This window comes from Trichoplusia ni, chromosome 1, assembly GCF_003590095.1.
Source record: "Trichoplusia ni isolate ovarian cell line Hi5 chromosome 1, tn1, whole genome shotgun sequence".
NCBI lineage: Eukaryota > Metazoa > Arthropoda > Insecta > Lepidoptera > Noctuidae > Trichoplusia > Trichoplusia ni.
Window position 1 is genome coordinate 13,765,370 of NC_039478.1, and position 24,818 is coordinate 13,790,187.

At 35.5% G+C, this 24,818-nt stretch overlaps 1 protein-coding gene and 2 long non-coding RNA genes across 4 annotated transcripts in view; 2 read left to right on the forward strand and 1 right to left on the reverse strand.

The window, feature by feature from the left end:
• The window catches only part of LOC113496147 (3-phosphoinositide-dependent protein kinase 1), a 35,442-nt gene that overhangs the window by 2,711 nt on the left and 7,913 nt on the right, over positions 1–24,818 (forward strand). The window contains exon 1 of one of the 2 annotated variants that reach the window (XM_026875285.1): positions 24,175–24,607. The exons of the other annotated variant lie outside the window; for it this stretch is intronic. Within the exon in view, the coding sequence (XP_026731086.1) occupies positions 24,473–24,607 (135 nt within the window). The 5' untranslated portion in view covers positions 24,175–24,472. Of the gene's footprint in view, positions 1–24,174; positions 24,608–24,818 lie in introns of those variants that run through there. 2 annotated transcript variants of the gene reach the window in all.
• On the reverse strand, positions 1,668–5,401 carry LOC113496164. Its single transcript, XR_003400792.1, has 2 exons — positions 4,063–5,401; positions 1,668–2,386 (listed from the first exon to the last, which is right to left on the reverse strand). It is a non-coding gene; the product is annotated as an uncharacterized LOC113496164 (long non-coding RNA).
• LOC113496170 lies at positions 9,594–10,099 on the forward strand. The gene is made up of 2 exons (XR_003400793.1): positions 9,594–9,685; positions 9,781–10,099. It is a non-coding gene; the product is annotated as an uncharacterized LOC113496170 (long non-coding RNA).

Here is a 24,818-nt window from a genome sequence, read left to right on the forward strand (position 1 = left end):
GAAATAGGTAGTAAGTTTAAAATTATTAAAAAAAAAAATATTATGTGATGTAACTAAAAATTTATGTTTTTTGTAATTTTTCCTTTATCTATGGTATAAGACGTTGCTTCGTACCAAATTTCAAGATTCTGAGTTCACGGGAAGCACCCTGTAGGTTTTGATTCCCTTGCAAGTGTCGAAAATTTGCGGCATAAACGGCTGTATCTTTTGATTGCGTTGCCTTAGAAGTTTGATTTTTTCACAGCTTCAAGGGACAGTAGACCTGAGTAATTGATATAAATTTCAGCTTCATACCTCCACGCGTTCCCGAGAAAAAGGGTCTTGACAGACGGACGGACGGACGGACGGACAGACGGACAACAAAGTGATCCTATAAGGGTTCCGCTTTTTCCTTTTGAGGTACGGAACCCTAAAAACCTACATAAACTTCAAATGACCGCGAAATGCACTCAGTTCCTAAAATCGATCATCCGCTGCCTAAAGTTAAGCGTCACTTGCTTTTGGTCCAACTACAATTCGGTTTAAAATTACAATGATCAAGACGAAACAACAGTACTAATTTATTTTAATGATAAATATTAAACTTTTTGTGGATTTACGTCATTATATACTGATAAATTATTAATACGGTTGGTGTTGTTGTATTATTAGCCTGGTAGGTACATTGGCCCATCAATCTAGCATTAATTCCATCAGAAATGACGTGGGTTGTGTTTTTGTCCTCAAGAAGGCTAATATAACTTAAAGATACGACTATTAACAATACCTTTTCGGTATTCATGTCTATGCAGTAAGCTGCGACGGAAAAAGGATAAAAAATAAAATGTTCAACATTCTAATTTGTGAAGGTGAACTATAGGCGATAATTACCATCTTCAAACATAATGGCTTGATGTTTGTCGTCTTTATGTTTATCGGGCTGAACATTAAAAGACCTCTGGCAAAGAAAACATCGCATTAACTCTCACTGACACCAGTAAAAAATCGTTTTTACTGGTATCAGAGTTAATGAACGAGTCGCATTAACAACAAACCTGGTACAATTTGTGAAGTCTTTATTATGCTTGAAGGTATTTGTTGTTACTAGTGAAATGGGGTCTTACAAAGTTCATACAAATCACGGCCCGGCTATTTTAATATTGAAAACAACATAATTATGTTATTAATGTCATCATTAGAAATACATGTTATTGTGCCATTAGTGTTTATCTAAATTATTCTAAATAGCGTGTGCAGTGATATTGTCACATGCTTTATGTGTCGATTTTGACTTTTGTAGGTCCTATAAAACAGAATAATAGGACCTACTTTTCACGATGGCCATCCTTTTCAGAATGTAAACATGTTTTATTGTAAATATGATATTCTGAAAGTATTTTCCTTCATGTTGGTAACCCGTATGTGTATGATCTACAAGCATGCATCTCTACGTTTTCCTGCTCTACGATAACTATATTTTTTCATACGTCATATATTAATATTTATTCCATTTTGCATCTGTAATACGTAAAAAATAATAATTTTTCTGACGACATGTTACATAATATGTACTTATATTTTTAAGGAAATTTTACCACAACCGCAACCACACAAACAAACAACCGCAAATGGTACACCTACTCAATTTATTTAAGGTATAAAAATACCAAAATATTTAAACAAAGATATAGAGAAATGACATGACAAATTTATTTTGTCGTGAGAATTTTAGAGCATCAAAGGCAGCATGTTGTAACAATTTATTCATGACATTTCCTTGTATGAAAGTGTTACTAGTGGTAAAAAATAATAGCACGCGCCTCTTCCGGGCCGCGGCTAGCGGACAAGAATCCAATGCGGCGCGGCTCGGGTGCTCGCGCGTGGGAACCGCGTAGGCATCGCAGAGTTCCCACGTGCTATTGTTTCAATAGACGCCGACGCCACCGCCGCCCAACCCAACCTTTGACACATTATATTGGAATTGACTAGTACAAGAGAAATATTTGAATTAGCGCCACGCTCGTTAATTAATATGAGAATTAATATTCTTTATCATTTTAAATGTTATGTTACGGAATGGGCTTAATTGTTTTTTTTAAGTATTCAATGTACAAAACATTAGATACTTTGTATTAATGATTGTTTAGAATAGTTTAAATATTATTGATTATTTAAAATTTTGATAAGATAAATTGTAGTACGCATGAAGTATCACTCAATAGCAGCCTGCTTCACTAAAAATATGTTATCGTGTGTTGTGTTATGTAATTATTGTTTAAATATGTATAGCGAAGACAATACAGTTTGCGTCGGCGCCGTCAAGGTCGGGGTCATTGAACCTATTTACGTCTTTGAGCAGGAGGCGCCGGACGTCGCGCCGCCCGCGCCGCCGCCGCGCACCCCGCACCTGGAAATGTAGTGTCATTAATAAAACACCCCGCGATAACTTAATTACTTATTATTACAACTTTACAACGCGCGGAATTTTACTTTCCACGTTCTTTTTAAGTATTTTCTACTTATTTGCTACCATTATGAGACCTACGAATTAAGACAAGTAGATTTTCAAAACTATGTTTTCGGTACAGATTAATCTTGTGGTCTAGTTTGTGTAAGTACCTTCTACTGTCAACTAAGTACAACGGTTTTAAAAATTAAAAGGAATTATTTATTAGCTGTAGGCTTACCCCATTTCATGGGTCTTACTGTTCTGTTCTGCCAATAGCTGTTTAACTTTTTCTTGGGGTTTTCCCATAGCATTAGAGGGGTTTCTGCAAATTGTTGGTAGTTCTTGGAAAATAACAGGAAATTCTTGGAAAAAACTTAGGAAGTGTATGATTATATAAAGCGTTTTTATGTCAATAAATGGAAATAAGCGTAATAAACATGGATAAAGAAGTAAATTAGGTACCGTATAACGGTACTTGCGTGAGTGTAGAGGCGCCTCCAAATGGGTTCATAAATGGTTCTGATGATACGAAAAATACTCAAGTTTACCTAAAACATCATAAAATGCAGACTATCATTGCTATTTATTGTATCTCTGACGTATTTTTATTAATGCGGCCTGTTTGTGCGCGGGCCCCAATGTTTGGTCTGTCTACAAACATAACGTGCCGACTTTCATGATACAATAATTATACAGCCGTAGTCGGTAAACTCGTTGCCATAATTTACAGCAGGCTCTGTGACGCCTTAATCAAATATCAATATTTTATTAATATTTTACTCTCCAAACTGTATAAATGTCTCATAAAATACTGGTTGTGTTGGTTTCGAAGTTGATTCTCATAAATTAACGAAGACTAATTTCTTCAGGTTTTCAACGAGAAAATGCAAATATTTTGTTAAATGTTTATTGTTGGAGAACAAAATAAGCAACTAGTCAAGCGTTATCATTGATTCTTAATCATATATTATTTTCTTGTAATTTAATAAGATTATTTAAATTTGTCGTATCTATATCTATTTCGCTGTAAATGTCAATAGATGTCCTAAACAGGTTCTTATTTGTTAACTTGTTCCATAATTATAAAAAAAGAATATAAGTGACTTAGCATTACTTGTTATTCTATATCTAAACAAAAACATTAAATACTTAATTATGTACATTGTTGTTATGCCAAAGAGTAAAGACCTTATCATAAAAGTTGTTTTGATATGTGGAGGAATACATAAACAACAACAAGTCCGATTCGTTTCGAGATTAAGGTCACGTGGTATTTTCGTGTCACATTCAAACATATTTCAGTTGGGATAAATGTGGTTCCGTGTTTACCATGACGACACAGAGGGCAAATGAAGAATATAGCTCAATACTCGCATGATTATGCTTAACCTAATTTACATAAATATCTAACAATAGGTACTCAAAAATATTGATGCAATCGAAACAAGTACTGTCCGATAATATCGATTTCTCCATAATAAACACACATGTTACATCATTCTATAGACCGTTTAATACAAAACAACAATTACATTTAGATCAGTGTAATGGTGATTGTTGTGAACGTCGATGTCAGTTACGATGAGTTATCAGACGCTCTTAGTGGAACATGTACGACGCATATTTGCACAGACCTTGGAACAACTCGCCTCGCCGCCAGAGCCATGCCGGTGAGTGACCGTGCCCTCGCCGGTTACTGACACCGTAGCAAAAACTCCTCGCCAAACTTGGATATTGAGGCTCATCTAAGGAAAACAAACAATTAAACTAACGTCTTACGAGTTCCAGGTACAATTTGATATAAAATGCCCAATCACCGCATCTTTTTGTTCAGTGTAACTTATTCACATCAAAAGCACGTGGTAGTTGACTTTGGCACCGTTTACATTAGAAATTAATACAATTTGTGTATGCATTTACTTAAACTTAGGTTTACATGATGGTGTATTAATAACAGTAACACTGTTAGCAGTAAAACACTTTCATTTTATCCCTCACCCGAACAAACACGAGCCCGCATTCACAGTAAAAATTCCAGCAAATGTTATTTATTATATTAATTGCCCCTATTGTTACATTACATGCATATCAAAGCTGCCCCTACCCCTACTAATGTGTAAAAACGTTAATGATATCTATCTCAAAACTTGCTTCAACAATTTTAAATCCGTTAATAACAATATCAAATGTTGTATTATCATACTTAGCATCATATGACCAGTTTTTGTCCAAATATTGTTAGGAATTGGCTGCGTTTGTATTTGGAACGTGGTGCAACCGGGTGGGTATTTCCGGTGTAGTGTGTGATGTGTTTGTGTCAGAGCGGAGTCCAGCGGAATATTCTCGGAGCTGTTTGCCGCGAACGATGCCCCGTGTTTACTGTTTACAATCATTGTACCCTGCACACGCACATACCGTATTTAACTATAATATAGCCACTATTTACTTTGTTCGACAGCTATGAATAAGAAACTGACAATTGAAAACGTCTTTATTATACTTCATTGTTAAAATGTTTTGCTATCATTGTTATAATAACATTTACCCATCAAGCTGTTATTTCATAATAATCATCTCCATATCACGTCGATGTTTAAAAAATTATGACCTCTAGATATAAAACAGTTTGAGCGTGAGTAAAATCGTGTGCTATGTTTACAAACACGACCTCCCGATAAATAGGTTATCAAACGTTCACGTTGAGTTTCTGTTCTATTAACCGGATGAATGAATATATCGGAAAAGGATCATAATACCTTGGGTTCATTTTTGCGAGAATGACGATATTGTTTACTGTGAGCGGAATTCCAAGAATGAAACACTAGTATACACTAGCAAGTTCTATTAATAGTGGATGATGAGCTACGTGATGGATGGATGACGCGGCCTCGCCGACGACGCCGCGCCGCACAGTGGGCTGAAAATAACGTTTCATGGACATTCAATTTTTTTTTCCAATTTGACGTGTTTCTTTATTGGAATCTGTTAAAACATGCTTCTTATTGATATGTTTTAAATATAAAGTCATAGATCATAGCGAAAGGCACACTTTTGATTTTTTTTCAAAAACTTTGTATGGGGAAAACCATAAAATAAGCTATATCTCAGCTGTCGCGTGAGTGCGCGTTATTTTCTTTCACATGATTATTGCTCTAATTTTTTGCAAAATTTTGACGTATTGCACCACGCTCGCGAAAGTGCGATTACTGAGAAAAAAAATATTGAAAAATATATATATTTTCCTTTGAAAAATTCGTAAATTTATTAAAAAAATACCTATATATCTCTAAAAATTATAACATTAGCGGCCATAAACAACTTCAGTGCTGTTTAGCTCTTCTCAATTTTATAATAATGAACAATATGCGGCTAGATATGTATCAGAGAAATATGTTTTTTACCTAATTTGTTTATGACACACGGTCTTGGATACCAGAACCTTTTAAAACAATGGATTAATATCAGTAAGTACCTATTGTTGCCATATGATTTCGTTGCCATCGGTCAGCTTTAATGGAACTAATGAGGTCATGAACACACTGGAATCATCATTTCCATCTTCCATTTTCTGTTTATACCTGCTTTGGTTCGATGAACCATCAAAACCCCACGAAGCGAGCGAGCGAATATGAAGACTGGCTTCAGTGTGATATTGATTGGCCAAGTTACATTGCAGAACCAAAGGCATCAGATGTTGTGGCGTCTGAATCTCATATCACTCTCGAATGTCCAGTCCCTTCTACATCTTCATCAACTGAAGCACAGACAAGTATGAAGCGTTTGCTTCGAAAACCATTTGAAGATTTAGGAATAAAACAAAAGAAAAGAAGGACTGAAAATCAAAGAGACTGTGAGTCCAGTGAGCTTGCATATGCTGCTGTGCGAATGATGAGACAAGAAGGTTTGAACAATATGGCTTCTGTTATTGAGTTTATGATGAAACACCCAGAAGCTGCTGAAAAGTTAAACTCGTTTACCAAAAAAGCATATCCCAAGCATGTTTTTACACCAGAGAAAGCACTTGGTATGTTTTTATCCTTAAAATTGTCCACGTGGCAATATATAACACTAAGGGAAATTCGAGAAGGTGTGTCAGACTTGTATCCTACTTTAAGCTACAGCAAGCTAAATCTCATTGTTATCCTGACAAAAAAATAACAATTACAGTGACGGATACAGCAGCCAAAATTTCCCTTCAAGCTCTTCTAGATTTAACAGTTACAAGAATTTTGAAAAGTTTACCTGTGTGTGTCGAAAAAAATTACCTTATTTTAGTGTCCAAGTGAGGTTTTGATGGTTCATCGAACCAAAGCAGGTATAAACAGAAAATGGAAGATGGAAATGATGATTCCAGTGTGTTCATGACCTCATTAGTTCCATTAAAGCTGACCGATGGCAACGAAATCATATGGCAACAATAGGTACTTACTGATATTAATCCATGGTTTTAAAAGGTTCTGGTATCCAAGACCGTGTGTCATAAACAAATTAGGTAAAAAACATATTTCTCTGATACATATCTAGCCGCATATTGTTCATTATTATAAAATTGAGAAGAGCTAAACAGCACTGAAGTTGTTTATGGCCGCTAATGTTATAATTTTTAGAGATATATAGGTATTTTTTTTAATAAATTTACGAATTTTTCAAAGGAAAATATATATATTTTTCAATATTTTTTTTCTCAGTAATCGCACTTTCGCGAGCGTGGTGCAATACGTCAAAATTTTGCAAAAAATTAGAGCAATAATCATGTGAAAGAAAATAACGCGCACTCACGCGACAGCTGAGATATAGCTTATTTTATGGTTTTCCCCATACAAAGTTTTTGAAAAAAAATCAAAAGTGTGCCTTTCGCTATGATCTATGACTTTATATTTAAAACATATCAATAAGAAGCATGTTTTAACAGATTCCAATAAAGAAACACGTCAAATTGGAAAAAAAATTTGAATGTCCATGAAACGTTATTTTCAGCCCACTGTGCGCCGCGTCGGTGCAGCGCTTGGCAGGCGCCGCGGCTCGCCCCGTGCCGCTGTCGCTTGCCTGATCACGAGGGCGCCATACTTTACTACAAACAAATTGGACACATATGTATTTAATATACAACAATTATGTTACTCACTCGTGACTTATCGCAAGTTGACGTATGCTACACGTACCAGTGATGTAATATTGTGCTGATCGCATGATAAATGCTAACCTATTCTTATTTCAGCAGTTAGATGACGACGTTCGCAGCTTCATCATTTATCAAATTTCATACGTAGTCCAGTTTCAAGACTAGAGTTTGACTGTTACCAACTTGCTGATCTTATAATGTAAATAAAATAAAATAAAACTTATTTTCAGAAACGAACTTGCGTAAGATTTTTTTTCTTAATGATCTGGCGTCATAGCATTTTGACAAAACAGACAACAAAGATATTATTTATAATAGGGTCAGGTTAAAAACAGAGCGTGCGAGTGTCACAAGGCGACTGATTTGGTCGCGCTGTTGCCTGCGCCTACGCAACCAGTGATTCACTCGTTTGGCCGCGCAACGGTAAACATTACCCTAATTACACTACGCTAGTGCAATGCGAACAAACCTAGCTATAACTGAAGAATGTCAGCGTGATCAGCTGCGTAACGGTGACATACCATCGCGGCAAATTGGATGAATGGCCGCCAAAACCGTATGTTACATGAGTACACGAGCCCGCTAAAGTCGCCACCGAGCCATTACATACTAGTTAATACCAAGCAACTCATAGAGCTTGTTCATTACGTAAATTCTTATTTTTTGATTTCGCAACTCAACGGGTTTAAATTAATGATTACAAATTATTCTGTCCTACTTATGATTAAACGAGATATTGGTTACGTATTACGTCAAACATATGAGAAGAAGCAAATGTAAACAATATAAAACATACATAAAAACAAATCTTTTAGGTAAAAATAATTAACCATTTACCAAAGGTCATTTTAGATATAACCATTAAACGATACAGTGTCATTCTCGTTAGTGAGTTATGCTTATACATTGCTTAGTTCATTATGAACATTCCACGCTAATGAGTCGTGGATCAAAACTACACAAATAGGACACAAGTTTTTACAACAGAATCTCTTGTTTGTTCGTATTAAAGGTCGGTTGTAGTTGTAATGGAAATAAACAAGTAAAGGAAATACAAACGAGAATAGACTCTTGTACTTGAAAAAATGCCATACCTTATACGTTCTATTTTGCTGTGCCAATGCGGATGTGGCGTTTCAGCCTTGCGTTTAATTTAGTAAAATACAATGTCACTGAATATTGACAATTAATCGTAATTGTCAATAGAAAGATTTTTTCCTAAAGTGGAAATTTGAAGAAAGTGCACTAAAATCACACTCTTTAGATATTTAATTTAATAAACATATTTGTAGCTTTCTGATCCTCATTAACCTAAATGGATGTAATTATGATAAATTGCCAATTTACATCGACCCTCTATAATTTAAATGTATAATTAAGTTCCGGAGATCTTAACTAGAATAAGTAAATACGTTTTCCGTTTCTCGCGTTTGCTTGATTATCTCATAGATATCAAATTAGGTAGTAATTGTTTCTAAATAAAAGGAAGGTGTATTAGGTAATCGCAGTATTACGTATGCAGAGACATAAGCATTGTTATCAATTAACTCGCATTTAGAATTACTCATACGTGCGTCAATGTGAACAATTGATGTCGTAATCATAACTCTCATTTTTAACACAATAGAAATATATTTTCATGAAAATAAGAACTCGTTGCGAATAGCGATAATAAATCGCAGGTATACATCACTAAAATAAATATGAAAACGGATAAATGGTTAAATGAATCGACTCATCATCGTGTAAATAAGAGAAGATTCAGGTAGTTTACTATTAGGTCAGTTACAGAAGACGTCCGATGCTGTTTTTGCTGAAATTACTTTAGCCATTTTGGCAATACTCCTATATATATTTCGTCAGTGTTACGTTGTTTTGATTACGTAGCATCCTTGCAGATAGGTAGAGCAGCACTCAGGTTGGGCGTATTGATAATATTGATTGCATTCTGCACGTAGATAGCGTAGTGTTTGCTTCATTCGTTTATATCTGTTTGTTCTTGGGTGTTGCTTATTTGCGTTTATTTCTGCGTGCGCTTCGGTGTCGAGTCCGCTTTTAGCCGCAACATGAGCCACGAGCGTGCAGACGCCGCCGCCATGCCGATGCATCGCGCCAACAATAGGAAGACTAACTGTGTATATTTTACTTTTTATTTTTTAAATTCCATTCCGATTGATACATCAAGAAGATTCACAGAATTTATGTTTATAGAGATACATCATTGTCTCAGGCACATTGCCAGCTCAATCATTGATAGGATTTTACAAAGGATCGCAATATTTTATATAAATTTTCTTTGTGTGCACGCATGAAGTATTAACATAAGTATAAATATTTCTCTGCGTCAGCATATTGCTTTTTGTTTTTAATACACGAGAATACCAAGCTGAACTGAACTTTGTACCTGTGGAACTCATACAATCTTTGCACGTGTAATGATTGCTGAAAAGTTATTTATTATACGAATTTACAATGTAGCAATTAAATAATAACAATCGAATGAACTAGCATAAGATATGTGTACGAATAAATAAATCATGGTATGTTACTACTAACTTATTTTCGCAAACCACAATTTTAATTTTAAATACACAAAACTTGCGATGTCGTCTTAAGCGTTAAAAGAACGAACATATACTCTGACGAAAGTTCAACAAGAAAACTTTCCATAATCGAATTAATAGCTAGCTTGATAAAGCGTGCAGCGAGTTGATTGAATGTCTCCCTTCACTTCCACGTGCAATTGTTGTACTTCGTCATCGTGCTTGATTTCATTTTATATTGCGATAATGGAAAATTTCATTCCTTTTCCGTGCTCACCATTATTTTTTCTTGTAACTGATAAGCGGTTAATGTAGTAAGTTCAGTATAGCGTATAGTATAAACCACGTGTAAGCGCGTCGCACGCACCATTTTATATCGCTTTATTTATCTACGTGTACAATAGCTTAGGAACACGGAGACGTTATGTAACAAAAGATTAGGTTTATGGCCTTTACAGAGCTGTGAATAATCGATAAAGTATACATGATGGCATGTACGTGCAAATATCTTGCACTCTTATCGCTCTACACGTGCTTCCAGTTTACTATGCTACAATACTACTTGCTCTATTGTGGAAATCGACGTAGGTATTAGTAATTTGCTTGACAGGCGATAACATGTGAACAAGTTTTGTTTGATTGATTTATACGTGTGGGGTTGCTTATTGGGAATATTGTTTCATCATAAAATTATCCTATTTGTCTTGCCCGCATGATCTTTATTGCTTTGTCATGAAGAACCGTGGGAGATCGAGTAGGACATCTAAACACAATGTTTCATAGAGTCCTCTGACCTATGCTTAAATAAATAAACTTAAATTAAAATATTTTTAAACAATCTATTCCTAAGCCTATTTTTAAGTTGAATGCACCTAAATGATTACAAATATGAACCCACTGTGATATATATAAATAAGTTATTCAAATACCAGTACCAATAAGTACTTAGTGAAGCTCATATCAAAGGGGCGACGACTTAAAAAAACCATATAAAATCAAATAAGATATGGGCGGATGTGTTCTCCGGAGCAGGGTTCACCCAAGGTGAGCAGACGGCGAGGCGGCGAGACGCGCGACGACCTCTACGCTCGACTTACTGGTTTCTAAATTAAATCATGTCTTTAATTGTCACTATGGAAATTCAATACTGTCTGACTAACACAATGGATATAAAGAACGGTATTACTAAAGGTGTATTGTACCGGAACGCGAATCTTGAGGAAACCGGTCAACATACAAATCGGATTCGCAAGAAGTGGTTCCGCACCATTGTTCAAACACGATGAATTCGCAATATAAATTGTTGGCAACAAGGCAAATAATTAAATATTTAGATACTTTATCTTTTCCTGTTTGAAGCGATCTTTAAAGCTGGAAACCAAGTTTGATCCGAGTCACTATAAATGTATTATCGTCTAGACGCCGTTATTAGATGTCAAGGCAGAAACTAGATTGGCTCTACATTTGGCTAACTTATTGTTTTTTTTTACTTCTACATATATTATGGTTGTTGCGAGCGTGCTGTTTAATAAAAGTGTACTTATAAGAAACTCAATATTGAAAAAAAAAATGTTACTAATTCTATATGTTAAAACTTAATTATTATTTATTTTATGGGTAATTTTAATAGATAGATGAGAGTTGTGAATGATTGATTTTTAATAAGTATATTGATTTCCTAAAAAAATCATCCCCATACGATCGGTATATTAGTATAATAAATATATTAAAATAATCATTGTTAGTTTTTAGCTTCCAACAAGTTTTTCTTTCAAAAACAACGAGGAAAGCTTGGCTGCTAATAGGCTGTTTGGGAGATGATACAGTGCATTCTTAAGCGTTTTGTTTGCTTAAATACTAACTTGTATATTTTGTAATTTTCTACTTATAGTAGTATCAATGCATTTTTTTTTCTAGGCATAACTGATTTCAGCGTGGGTTCTACTTTATTTGCATTATAGACAGTTCTCAGACGAGTACTTTCTGCTTCGGAATGAAATTATTATCTAAGAATAATGAAACAATCGTATCAAAACACTGCATTCAATCGGATCAATATTATGATATGCTGTCTGCTTATGTTAAAAGCTCTCATCAGAATTTGCCATCTAGAGTTCTGGTTTCATAAATACGTAGGTTATTGTGGAATTCTCTGTTGATAGTAAGTTGCAGAACATCTTGCATCCTGTAGATATTTTTCTGTCGTGGGAGACATTTTCACCGAGTTGGGCCATTTATTCAATTAATATTGGATACGCTTTTATAGACTTTACTATAAGAGTATCGTACCAAAGGGTAAAGTGACTAGGGCTTTCTTGGGTTCAATAAATCCTACAGTTCAACCGCCTTTGCTTGCATGTGTTCGTAGCAATACGTAAGTACAGAATCAGCGGTCGTTTTCTCGTCTCGTCTGGGACGCGGCGGCAGGGGAAGGACGAAATTAAAGTATTTAGCGAGCCTCCCGAGGGTTGGCCGGGTAAGGGCGGCGCGTCGCAGCCGCGACCGACACGGCCTGGGTGAATGTACGCGCCGGGCGACGCGACGCACAGTGGGCTGAAAATAACGTTTCATGGACATTCAATTTTTTTTTCCAATTTGACGTGTTTCTTTATTGGAATCTGTTAAAACATGCTTCTTATTGATATGTTTTAAATATAAAGTCATAGATCATAGCGAAAGGCACACTTTTGATTTTTTTTCAAAAACTTTGTATGGGGAAAACCATAAAATAAGCTATATCTCAGCTGTCGCGTGAGTGCGCGTTATTTTCTTTCACATGATTATTGCTCTAATTTTTTGCAAAATTTTGACGTATTGCACCACGCTCGCGAAAGTGCGATTACTGAGAAAAAAAATATTGAAAAATATATATATTTTCCTTTGAAAAATTCGTAAATTTATTAAAAAAAATACCTATATATCTCTAAAAATTATAACATTAGCGGCCATAAACAACTTCAGTGCTGTTTAGCTCTTCTCAATTTTATAATAATGAACAATATGCGGCTAGATATGTATCAGAGAAATATGTTTTTTACCTAATTTGTTTATGACACACGGTCTTGGATACCAGAACCTTTTAAAACAATGGATTAATATCAGTAAGTACCTATTGTTGCCATATGATTTCGTTGCCATCGGTCAGCTTTAATGGAACTAATGAGGTCATGAACACACTGGAATCATCATTTCCATCTTCCATTTTCTGTTTATACCTGCTTTGGTTCGATGAACCATCAAAACCCCACGAAGCGAGCGAGCGAATATGAAGACTGGCTTCAGTGTGATATTGATTGGCCAAGTTACATTGCAGAACCAAAGGCATCAGATGTTGTGGCGTCTGAATCTCATATCACTCTCGAATGTCCAGTCCCTTCTACATCTTCATCAACTGAAGCACAGACAAGTATGAAGCGTTTGCTTCGAAAACCATTTGAAGATTTAGGAATAAAACAAAAGAAAAGAAGGACTGAAAATCAAAGAGACTGTGAGTCCAGTGAGCTTGCATATGCTGCTGTGCGAATGATGAGACAAGAAGGTTTGAACAATATGGCTTCTGTTATTGAGTTTATGATGAAACACCCAGAAGCTGCTGAAAAGTTAAACTCGTTTACCAAAAAAGCATATCCCAAGCATGTTTTTACACCAGAGAAAGCACTTGGTATGTTTTTATCCTTAAAATTGTCCACGTGGCAATATATAACACTAAGGGAAATTCGAGAAGGTGTGTCAGACTTGTATCCTACTTTAAGCTACAGCAAGCTAAATCTCATTGTTATCCTGACAAAAAAATAACAATTACAGTGACGGATACAGCAGCCAAAATTTCCCTTCAAGCTCTTCTAGATTTAACAGTTACAAGAATTTTGAAAAGTTTACCTGTGTGTGTCGAAAAAAATTACCTTATTTTAGTGTCCAAGTGAGGTTTTGATGGTTCATCGAACCAAAGCAGGTATAAACAGAAAATGGAAGATGGAAATGATGATTCCAGTGTGTTCATGACCTCATTAGTTCCATTAAAGCTGACCGATGGCAACGAAATCATATGGCAACAATAGGTACTTACTGATATTAATCCATGGTTTTAAAAGGTTCTGGTATCCAAGACCGTGTGTCATAAACAAATTAGGTAAAAAACATATTTCTCTGATACATATCTAGCCGCATATTGTTCATTATTATAAAATTGAGAAGAGCTAAACAGCACTGAAGTTGTTTATGGCCGCTAATGTTATAATTTTTAGAGATATATAGGTATTTTTTTTAATAAATTTACGAATTTTTCAAAGGAAAATATATATATTTTTCAATATTTTTTTTCTCAGTAATCGCACTTTCGCGAGCGTGGTGCAATACGTCAAAATTTTGCAAAAAATTAGAGCAATAATCATGTGAAAGAAAATAACGCGCACTCACGCGACAGCTGAGATATAGCTTATTTTATGGTTTTCCCCATACAAAGTTTTTGAAAAAAAATCAAAAGTGTGCCTTTCGCTATGATCTATGACTTTATATTTAAAACATATCAATAAGAAGCATGTTTTAACAGATTCCAATAAAGAAACACGTCAAATTGGAAAAAAAATTTGAATGTCCATGAAACGTTATTTTCAGCCCACTGTGCGACGCGCGGCGCGACGCTCTCCCTACACTTACTAATGCTCACATCGTGTACATGTTGTTATAAATGAATCATATGTCTGTGAGAAATATATTACATTAATTAATTATGTACTACAAAAATAAGTGAAGAAACTGATAGTAAAGAAGCAAACAAGTTAAGGATGTTTATTGTTTATACCCTAGCCTACAGAGAAATCTACAATCTACGAACGTGATAAATATTCATTAAGATGTCGTCAAGATAATACTAACAATAACGTTAAATTGACTAATTTTACCGTTACATTGGTTACTTTATTCTTGCAATACAACCAACACAACTAACCCACTTAGTATTAGCTTAGACGTCATTCGTACCGTTTTCTGGTATGGAGATACGCTCACATAGATTGAATCAAATCTGTGTTAGAATTGAATGGGGCTTAATTGTCGGCATAAACGGTTCGTACCCATAGCCATGGCCGCGCCGTGTGGTCGGCGCTTAGTCAGGTTATGTAGGTGTAGAGTTAGTTACCAGCACCTCCGTGTGGGATTAAAGCATCGTTTTGATTACCACTTCTACTGAGTTTCTTTGAAATAGAATATAATAAAATCTATAATCCCTTAATCTAGTATGATCAATATTTAAGACATAAACCCGACACTGCTTCACAACCAAATCTACTGTTACAAAGTAACTTAATTAGCAATACCATGTATTCTTTTCTTAATTATACAAAAATAAGAATGCAATAAAATTTAGATCCCTTTGCTAAGTTTGGTAACCATGTACCCTAAGATATCGATACCGATTGCAAAACGAAATCTACATAAACACTTACAACAGTTGTCGTGAATGGGTGCGGACTTGCGGAGCGGCGAGCGGCGCGCGTCGGGCGCACAATAAGAGCCTCGAGGTAGCCACAAAGCGCGCGCTGCCTTCGCGGGCTGTCTGACTCATGCGCAGACCACCCACACCTTACATCACTGCGATACTCGGTACTCCCTTGCAAGTTTTACGCGATTAGATTATACTAAGACAATCTTTTGGTAACCCAAGAAAATCTACCCCTACCATAAGACATAGGATTTTGAATCCTAATAAAATTTTAGAAGCGGGGTAGTCTGGAATTGTCATGCGAGTAATTTTTAAGGACTAGGTCTAGGTCAAAACTATACATATTCGCAGGTTATATGACGTTTTATCAGCATTATAACCAAGAAAAGTAAATTCTTCAACCAACTAATGCAATAGAATGTAATGGTGTGCGAGAATGGTATGCCTGGAATGCTACATGAGGCAACTTCGTCCCACAAACGGTGCAGTGTACAACCAGTACTACTTTGGCGAACCGTGTTGCCCTGCCGAGGTGCGCTACGCGTCGCTTCATTTGGCCGTTTAATCACCCTGTTTAAACCATGTGAAACAGAATAAAATGGCATAGAAAAGTTTCAAATAAATAAATCGGCGACTACTTTTACCCAAGAATTTTAAGTCAGACTGCCAATTCGTTAGAACCTGCAGTCCACGCTGTATTTACCCATAAATCCCTAATCTCTTAACAATATCACATGCGTAATAAATAGAACGTGCTTTGGACTTTGTTAGGTCATGGAACTCCAAATATAATGCGCAGTATACATAAAGGTTTTTATTTGTTTCAAGGTTGTGCTACATTAATTACGACTTTGTACGATTTAGCAGTATCAGGGTTAATCATTTTATATTCGAAACAGCGTTACTACTGAACCACTGACCTTTTTTTCATAGGTTCCATATATTATGTAACATACCAGAGTATCCATGCCCCACAATTTTTTCTTGGTTTTCTTATTCAAATCCAAAAACCGCAATTGTTTTTTTTAATTTGTCGTCAAATCAGAAAGCCAAATTTTTCAGAAAGAATAAACATTTTGAAGCATTAATTTTGAGTGTATTAAATTAAGCTTTTTCCTATTTACTTATGAGTTCAACGGCCAGACAGTTCGGATCGTTGATTTTTACGCTTGAGTGCTTGACTGTAAACACTAATTTTTAAAATATTTGTACTTTATAGTACAACGTAATGATTTGTAACACTGTAATGCGAAGTTAGCGCGAAACTTAAGTTGAATAGTATGCGTGCAAATTCAAACGCAACGGTCATGGAAAGGCCGGTTGAGTAAAGTTGAATGTATCGGCAGGCATCTCATCCTTCGTGGAACTTGCACCCACACATTCTAACGCAAGACTGCACATTACGATGCCGCTCTCGCCGCCGCGCCGCCTTTATACTTGTTGTTTTTTTAAGTCGCCATACTTTTCCAAGAAGGATCAAAATTAAAAAAGACCGTCTGAGGTCAGTCATTGTGATTTATTTCTGAACGAGTGTAATTCACAAATATGTTTTACGATATTATGCTTTTTCGTATTACATTCGATTTTAAATATCCTATAAGATAGTCTCCATATTTAAAAATATATTTTTTAAACAATATCCGACTTTTCGCAAAAATCATTATAAAATGCCTCTTACTACTTATTACTTTACCTAATAAAAATAATCGTAATAGCAAGCAATACTTTATTTATTGCAGTAATACATTATCATTTAAACAACAAATCATAGTACGCATGCGCTTTGTTTTGTGTTTAGCTTAGCTGAGCACGTGGTCGTCGCCATCTTGGAGAGCATGCTTTTGGCGCGAAATTGAGGCTTCTTTAGGCGCTTCAAAGTAGTTCAAAGCACATGAATAGTAATTATTGTATGTTTTTTTCACATAAAATATTGTTACAAATAAAATGTATCTAGAAATAAGTAAAAGGTAGATGCTGAATGTTTTTTTTTACTTATCTTAAATATCTATTACCTATTTTTCAACCTAGTCTCAGTCAAGAGCATAAAAGTAAAAAGGTATTTAATGTTGATATTCAAAATCAGATATTTTCCACACGAAATCCGCCCTTAAACGGATGTATTGGCGCCAAAATGCGGCGTGGTACTTCCACATTAATGACTGCCGTTCATTGCGCCCGCTTGGGTGTATTGGCCGCTGCTCACCACGCGCATCCTGCCTACTACGTTCACTGCGTCCTGCTCGCACTTACTCCTTATGTTTATACACAAAAGAGACGCCCACTTCACGTGCAGCAATTTTTGTGCCACAGAAGGACGCGCCTTGAGATCAATGCACTTTCCGAGGACAGCGAGCCCGTTTTTATTAATCGTTAACGTTGGGCTACTTGCGACGTAATAGGGATCTTAAGATGGAGCCCTAAGAGTTAATTTGGCAGTAGCATGGACTTGGAACCAGAGGTCGATGTCTAGACGCGCGGGAAGTGATTAAAGTATGTGGAATTGTGAGTGGAAGGCATTCCGCTCATGTAGGGTTGTCCATCACAACTTAATTTGATTGCGATCTAGTCCTAGTTTATAAATAGAGCTTAAAAAAACTTACACATGCCCCCAGTATTTATGAGAAATGTGTTATACAAACCATGATTGCATTATACATACGACGCGCGACGTTGTGATTGCATAAATAGAATTGATGTTTGTTATTGCGAATCGGTAACCCTAAGCAGATATGTGGGCCTGGGACGCTGGCTACTTTTAACTTACTTTTTGCCTTGCACTTTACACAGTATTGCCAGTTTATACGGCTTATTTATTTTTAACTCGGACTAAAATACCAATACTCTTATTACTACATTGATGGTTTATTTTCAGCAAGATACTTGCTCTGTGGTTCTAGTTAAAATATGCAAGTTACTTATACTATAAGAGTATTGAGTATAAACATTTATTACAATATTTCCACAATAATTTAACATAAAGCAATTGTTACGATATATCTGATTACACATTTCATAAAAAACGTAAACAATGCCAGCATAATATTCTTTGTTAATACATAAAATTACATACATTACGTAAATAATAATATAACACACTACGAGGAAAATAAACTAGGTAAGTAAATAGACTCTTAATCAGCTAAAAATAAAATGGTAAATCCCCGTTACAGAAAACTTCTGTATCATCTAAAAGAAGGCGGTAACTATAGTGATAGACAGGTCCGCTAGTGGCCATGTGTTTCAAAAGTGCATAATAAAACATTTTATTCTTGTTATCTTGACACAAATTCTTGTACTTTGACCCGCTCTACTATCAGCGACCGCTACTAAATTGTTTATGATGCTGTAATTGTTTTCTAAAAACAACAAACACTGCCAATTAATTAATCAATATTGTTTGTAGAATTCGGGACCCCATAATTGTAGTTAATATCTGATGCATACCTTACTCATGACTGTCTTGTCTGAATATTTAAACAACTCATAAATTGATTTTAATGTGCCGCGTCAAAACTATTAGTTACATATTAACGAAAACTCTTAGATACTTAAAGTAGGATCAAGTGTCATTAATTTGTTAATTAGGTATAAACAGGAAAGAAGCCTTGTAATAGTTAAGGAAGCTTTACATAGTAAAAGTCGGGCATCAGATTACACAATTTTATCATCGTGTTCCAAAAAAACAAACTGTTATTTTTATCAGTTCCCTTGTCCCTCCATAAACATTTTTAAATATTGCTCTGTTTGTTGTTTTGTTGTTTACTATAAATAGTTTTCTGGTGTAACTTTTAACAGGTTAACTTCGCGTGATTGTCAGTTAGAACCAGCAATTAATTGCTTTAATTATGTGTAAGTAAATCAATAATGTATATTCGTTAGTAGCTAGGGAAAACAAACGAAATACGAATTGCGAGCGCACCTTACGCGCGGGGCCGCAATTTGAAGGTTATCAGGAAAATAAAAACTACGGTTCAAGCCCTTGAATAAATTCATCGGTCATCGAACTTATCACGCCGCGTGTCGCGAAAATAATTGATTAAAATTCTGTTAAGTTAAACATTGTGAACCTTGGTCTTTGTTATTTGTATTTTCTTGTTTGTGAATTAGTCTGACGTGTGGAAATATTTGACGTTGGTTTAATATTTGGTCTGAAAAAATAGCTACCGCCAATTTATATAACAATTTTTTAATACTTTAACTATGTAAAAGCTGATATTGCTCAGTGTGGATATATCGGATAGCAACACTAATAAAAAAATCAAATAAATTCGTAATGAAACAATAGGGAAAACCTATACGTGCCTAGGGAACCACTTAGTCTGCTGGCTTGGCGACACACTTATTATGTGTGCGTTAGTGGGATGGGATTCGACCTCTAACGTAGACATGAGTGTCTGAATGTCAATCAAATGAAACAAGTATCTAGGGATAAATATTTACGAAACCAACAGTACTTACTAAAGGAAAAAAATATGATAGTAATGTCCTATTCCGTCGCCAGTCACCGATGTAGTTTTGACAATAATCATTCAAAAATAAAAAGTCTTATTAAAATGATGTAATAATAGTTTTCGTTTGTACAATATTCTAAAATGGATATCGTTACTCAAACAATGACGTACGGTTTGCTGTTTTTCAGTATCTCTGATCGCTGATAGCAGCATTGGTTGGCGCCAGTTTTGACATGACTCAGTGGATGTTTGGTATTTATTTAGATAAGTCACGGATACATATTGTGCTGAGCCATAGTGTAGCATGTTTTTACTTGACAACATAAAAGGTATTATAAACTTGACTGTGTTGTGACAGTTTTTAAATCCTAAAAGGTTCAAAGCATATAACTTTAAAAAAAATAAGAATGAGAAGATTTAATGGGTTTTAAATTTATATTATTACTAGCTGACCCAGCAAACGTTGTTTTGCCGATTTTTTTTTCTAGTTGTATGTATTTTTAATGCCACATTATAAAAAAAAAATAGCCCAAAAAATAAAATATTTTTTTTTAGTGTGAGCAACCCTTAACACTTATCGGTATGAAAAATAGATGTTGTTCTATTCTCAGACCTAACCAACATATATACAAAATTTCATAAAAATCGGTTGAGCCGTTTCGGAGGAGTACGGTAACTAACATCGTGACACGGGAATTTTATATATTAGAAGATGTCATGTTATGTATATGTCTATGTGTAAGTACATAATTCTACCATGAGACCGTTGACCATATTTAAACGTTCGAGGGGCACTCAAGCAGGTGGCTCGAGAGCGGCGGATATTACTTCCAATGGAGGGTCAAAGGACCACTCAAGGCCGCGACCACGACATTTCGTAACGTCGATAACCTTCGCTAGGCGCCTTCGCACCGACAGTACCTCTCTATCACAAGACATACAACTATTCACTTCGGGTTTACCCACACTTTACTTCCTTTTAGTAGTTGCAGGCACAATATGGGTTAACCCAACACGCATGTACAAATTTTAAAGTATGTTATTTTGTTTGCCTTCTATATCTTTAATTTAACACTCGCACCTATATAATCATATTTTTTAAGTACGTCACGCTTACATGCTGTTTAATATACCATGTTTATTAGAGTGCAATGACATTTAGAGTACGCGCGCTACAGTTGCATACAATACATATAAATTACAAATTATTGGAATAGTTAAATTACATACAACTGTGTTGTACGGCCTTGTACTACGTCTTACACGTGTTTTCAATAATAGAAAATATATTGCCATAGCAATAAATGTTGGGTATAGGTACTATTGTAGTAAAACATAATTATAAACGTGGAATAGTATCCCTTTAAACACTCGATTGAACTTAGATAATCATAAATAAATTATGGTATAAAAGAAACATTATGTTTATGATTTACATAAATGATAGTCAGATTAATTGATGGGTTTCTTATTTAAGCAAAGCCTATATACACGTGTATGATCTTTGCTACTTAACTAAGTTTCGCTAATATAACAGTATCGCACGTTGGCGGTAGTACAGAGATTAGCCAGTCACCAACAGTAGTAGTGTGCGTGTGGTTGACTGCCCAGGGTTCGTCGGAAGTGCTACAATCGCGTCACTGCGAAAGGTCCTAATCACCGTTATTTGTGCCTGACAAATAAGTTAACGAAGACTAGGCAGAACCACAAGTACGTAGTTATTTGTTTAGTGTATACAAAAATATCTAATACATTATAATGGGTAAACCCCAAAACTACAACAAATTAGGTATTTCAGTATGCGATGCCCTTCAAAGTTTTAAAGGCATTGTTATTGTTATTAATCAAGCTTGTATAATTCACATGATAAACGTAGATTTCGCAAACGTTATCGATTGTTATCGTTGTAATATCGATTCACCTGCGCCGAAATTGCCAGAGACCCGAGCAGACCGGATTGTATAAGCTGTGGTCGCTTCTTATCTGAATCAGATACGTACCTTATCAATTTGTTATTTTACTTGAACGCCATACATATTTACGAATACCATCACAACCACCACCTCAATATTGGGACAGACTGCTATTGAATGAATGAACAATATATTACTTGAGTTAATTTGTTAATATATAACTATTAAGTATATTAAAATAAAACTACTTTTACGGATTTTATCGCGGTTTAATTTAACCGCAATAAAATCCGTAAAAGTAGTTTCATTTTAATGTCTAACATCCGCGTTAACCTAAGAAACCACTATTAAGTACATATTATAGGTATTACTTTACTTGCAGTTAATTTAAGTATCATCTCGTCTGCATCTACAATATTTAAAATCCATGTTAAGAAGCAGTTACTTACAGTTTCCAGCATGGAGGTTCGTCTAATATCGATTATTCTCAATATCGATTATTCAGCAACAAAACCAATAAATAATAGTACGTATACTACGTATACTTATACTTTTTGGCCCCATATGGATACCGTATCGCATATAAAAACAGTGCCAGGTGGCGGGTTCAATGTTCGGCGCAGCTTTTATTTTGTTTTGATACGAAGCTTCGGGGCTCAGTCAGGGGTTGCAACTGCGACAGACTTAACACAAAAAATAAAACACCTTTTCCACCTGGCGGTGTTCTCTGTTCTTACTTGTAGTTTGAATCGTAAGGTGCACAAGATTCAAAATGAAGTCTAAAATGTAAGATTATCGCGCCAACAAACTTGTTTTGTTTATCAACACCTGCCTTAATACGGAGTCACGTGTCATTTTATTTACTTTTACGTTGCATGCAGCAGCACAACACACGACACAAATGTATGAACACTTATCTGCTCCGTGACATTCAAAATGTTGCGAGTAAAGATACAAGTAAGAGTACATAGAATATTGTTTATTTTTTAATTATCGTCTCTATAAATAATTATTAACGGAAAATTTTGTAATTTAAAATATTTTGGTAAGATTATTTATAAAATTTTGGTTCACTTTGTTAATTCATGAATAATAATTATTTGGAAAACTAGTTTTCGCAATTTGTTGTAAGTGGATATCATAACACGAATGCAGGGATGGCAATCAAAATGCACATGTGTGCTTGTCAGCACGAGCTTGATGCACGTGCCGGTAACAGCTGCCGCGACCAAGCATACAATACGTTGAATCGAGTAAAAAAAACAATACTTCTTAAGCTTCTTAAGGTTATTCACAATGTATTTTAATTGATCCAGATGTTCAGTTCATTTATGAACATCTTAAACCATCCATAGCAATGTTGGCACATTGAATGAGCAAAAACCTTGCGATTTTCTATATAATAATAAATAATAATAATAATCGATTTGATAATGCACCCATTTAATGAGACAGATTACGGGCGTTCATTCATACCAGGTCACTAATCTCCGGTCTAAATTAGATAACTCTATAACATAAATCAATCACGTTGTCATTACAATAATGCAGCCACGTGACTCGGGTTGCATGAACATATTTTCTCTAGCGACTATCATCCAGTCCTATCGGTCCCCATGCCGGAAATGAAACGTCGCTGTGTATTCTTGCGCGGAGATCGTACGCGATGCATCCGACGCGGAGCTGCATTGTGCTTGATTTTATTGATTCGTTCCCACTTCCTGTTCTCGAGAACCCATCTTGATTCAAACCTCCCCGCTCGCCCTACTTACTATAAAACGTAGACACGTGGAAAAACAATATTAAATTATTTTATTTTACCCTCTAATTTATTTACAACTTATCGAGGAAGGTATTATCAATAATCATTATCGACATCATTGCATAATTATTATTATAATAACATTGCAATATTTGTGATTTTAAACATAGTAAATATAAACACAGTAAGTCCGATTTGTAATTTTTCGATGAAAACCTATAAATTTATAATTTGAATGATCGAAGGGTAAATAATCTAGGTAGTAAGCATGGGGGCTCGAGAGGGTAACATGTCACGCTTCGACCTTATACACACAGATTGAACTCAGAGGGAGGGTAGAGTGGGTTGCGAATGGGGAATGGGGTCTCACAAGTCACAACTACGCCAAGCCGCGCGCGCCGCCGCCGCCTCCTCCACCTCCTCCTCCCGCCCTTTCCTCCCCCCATTCGTACATACCGATTACCAACCGATGCGATTATTCTGTCTAGCGAGAGAGAGACGTAGTCAATGCTCTGCTCGTGTCAGGTCGCTTCGTTGCATTCCAGTCCAGTACTAGTTGTCAGTCCGCAACGCGCCGTTTTACTGTACGGACGTACGCGCGCAATCTAGCAATTCACAAATTATCGTTGTTTATTTATTTAAGTTAAAATTGTGTAACTGCAATTCTACTAGTGATTTTAATTTCAACATTATTTGTGACTGTATTCAATACTCTTTTACAAACAATAATCAATCTTCATGAACTGTGACCGTGTTTTTGACCGTTTCAAACAATAACAAAACGGTATAAATCAAAGTGTGAGACAAGTCGAAATGAGCGGATTGACCAACAGAGTTAAAAGAGGATCGAGGGGTAGTGCAACTCTACTCGAAGCAGCAAACAGGATTTTGCGGTTACTTGGCGTGAGCTCCACGAAGCGCGGGAAACAGCCCTCGCCCAAATCCAAGGTAAGGTCAATGACTGTCTGCGTATCCCGCGCTTATAACGTGTACCCCCATGTTTGTCTGTTTACATCGCAGATGCATCGAGGTTGATAATTTTTTTTTTTCTTTACGGTTATTGGTTTATGTTTTTGTAGTAGATACATAATGTAGGTAGTAAGTAATAGTAAATATAAAATTAAAAGGAATGACATTATTTACTATGTTTAAAAAAAAA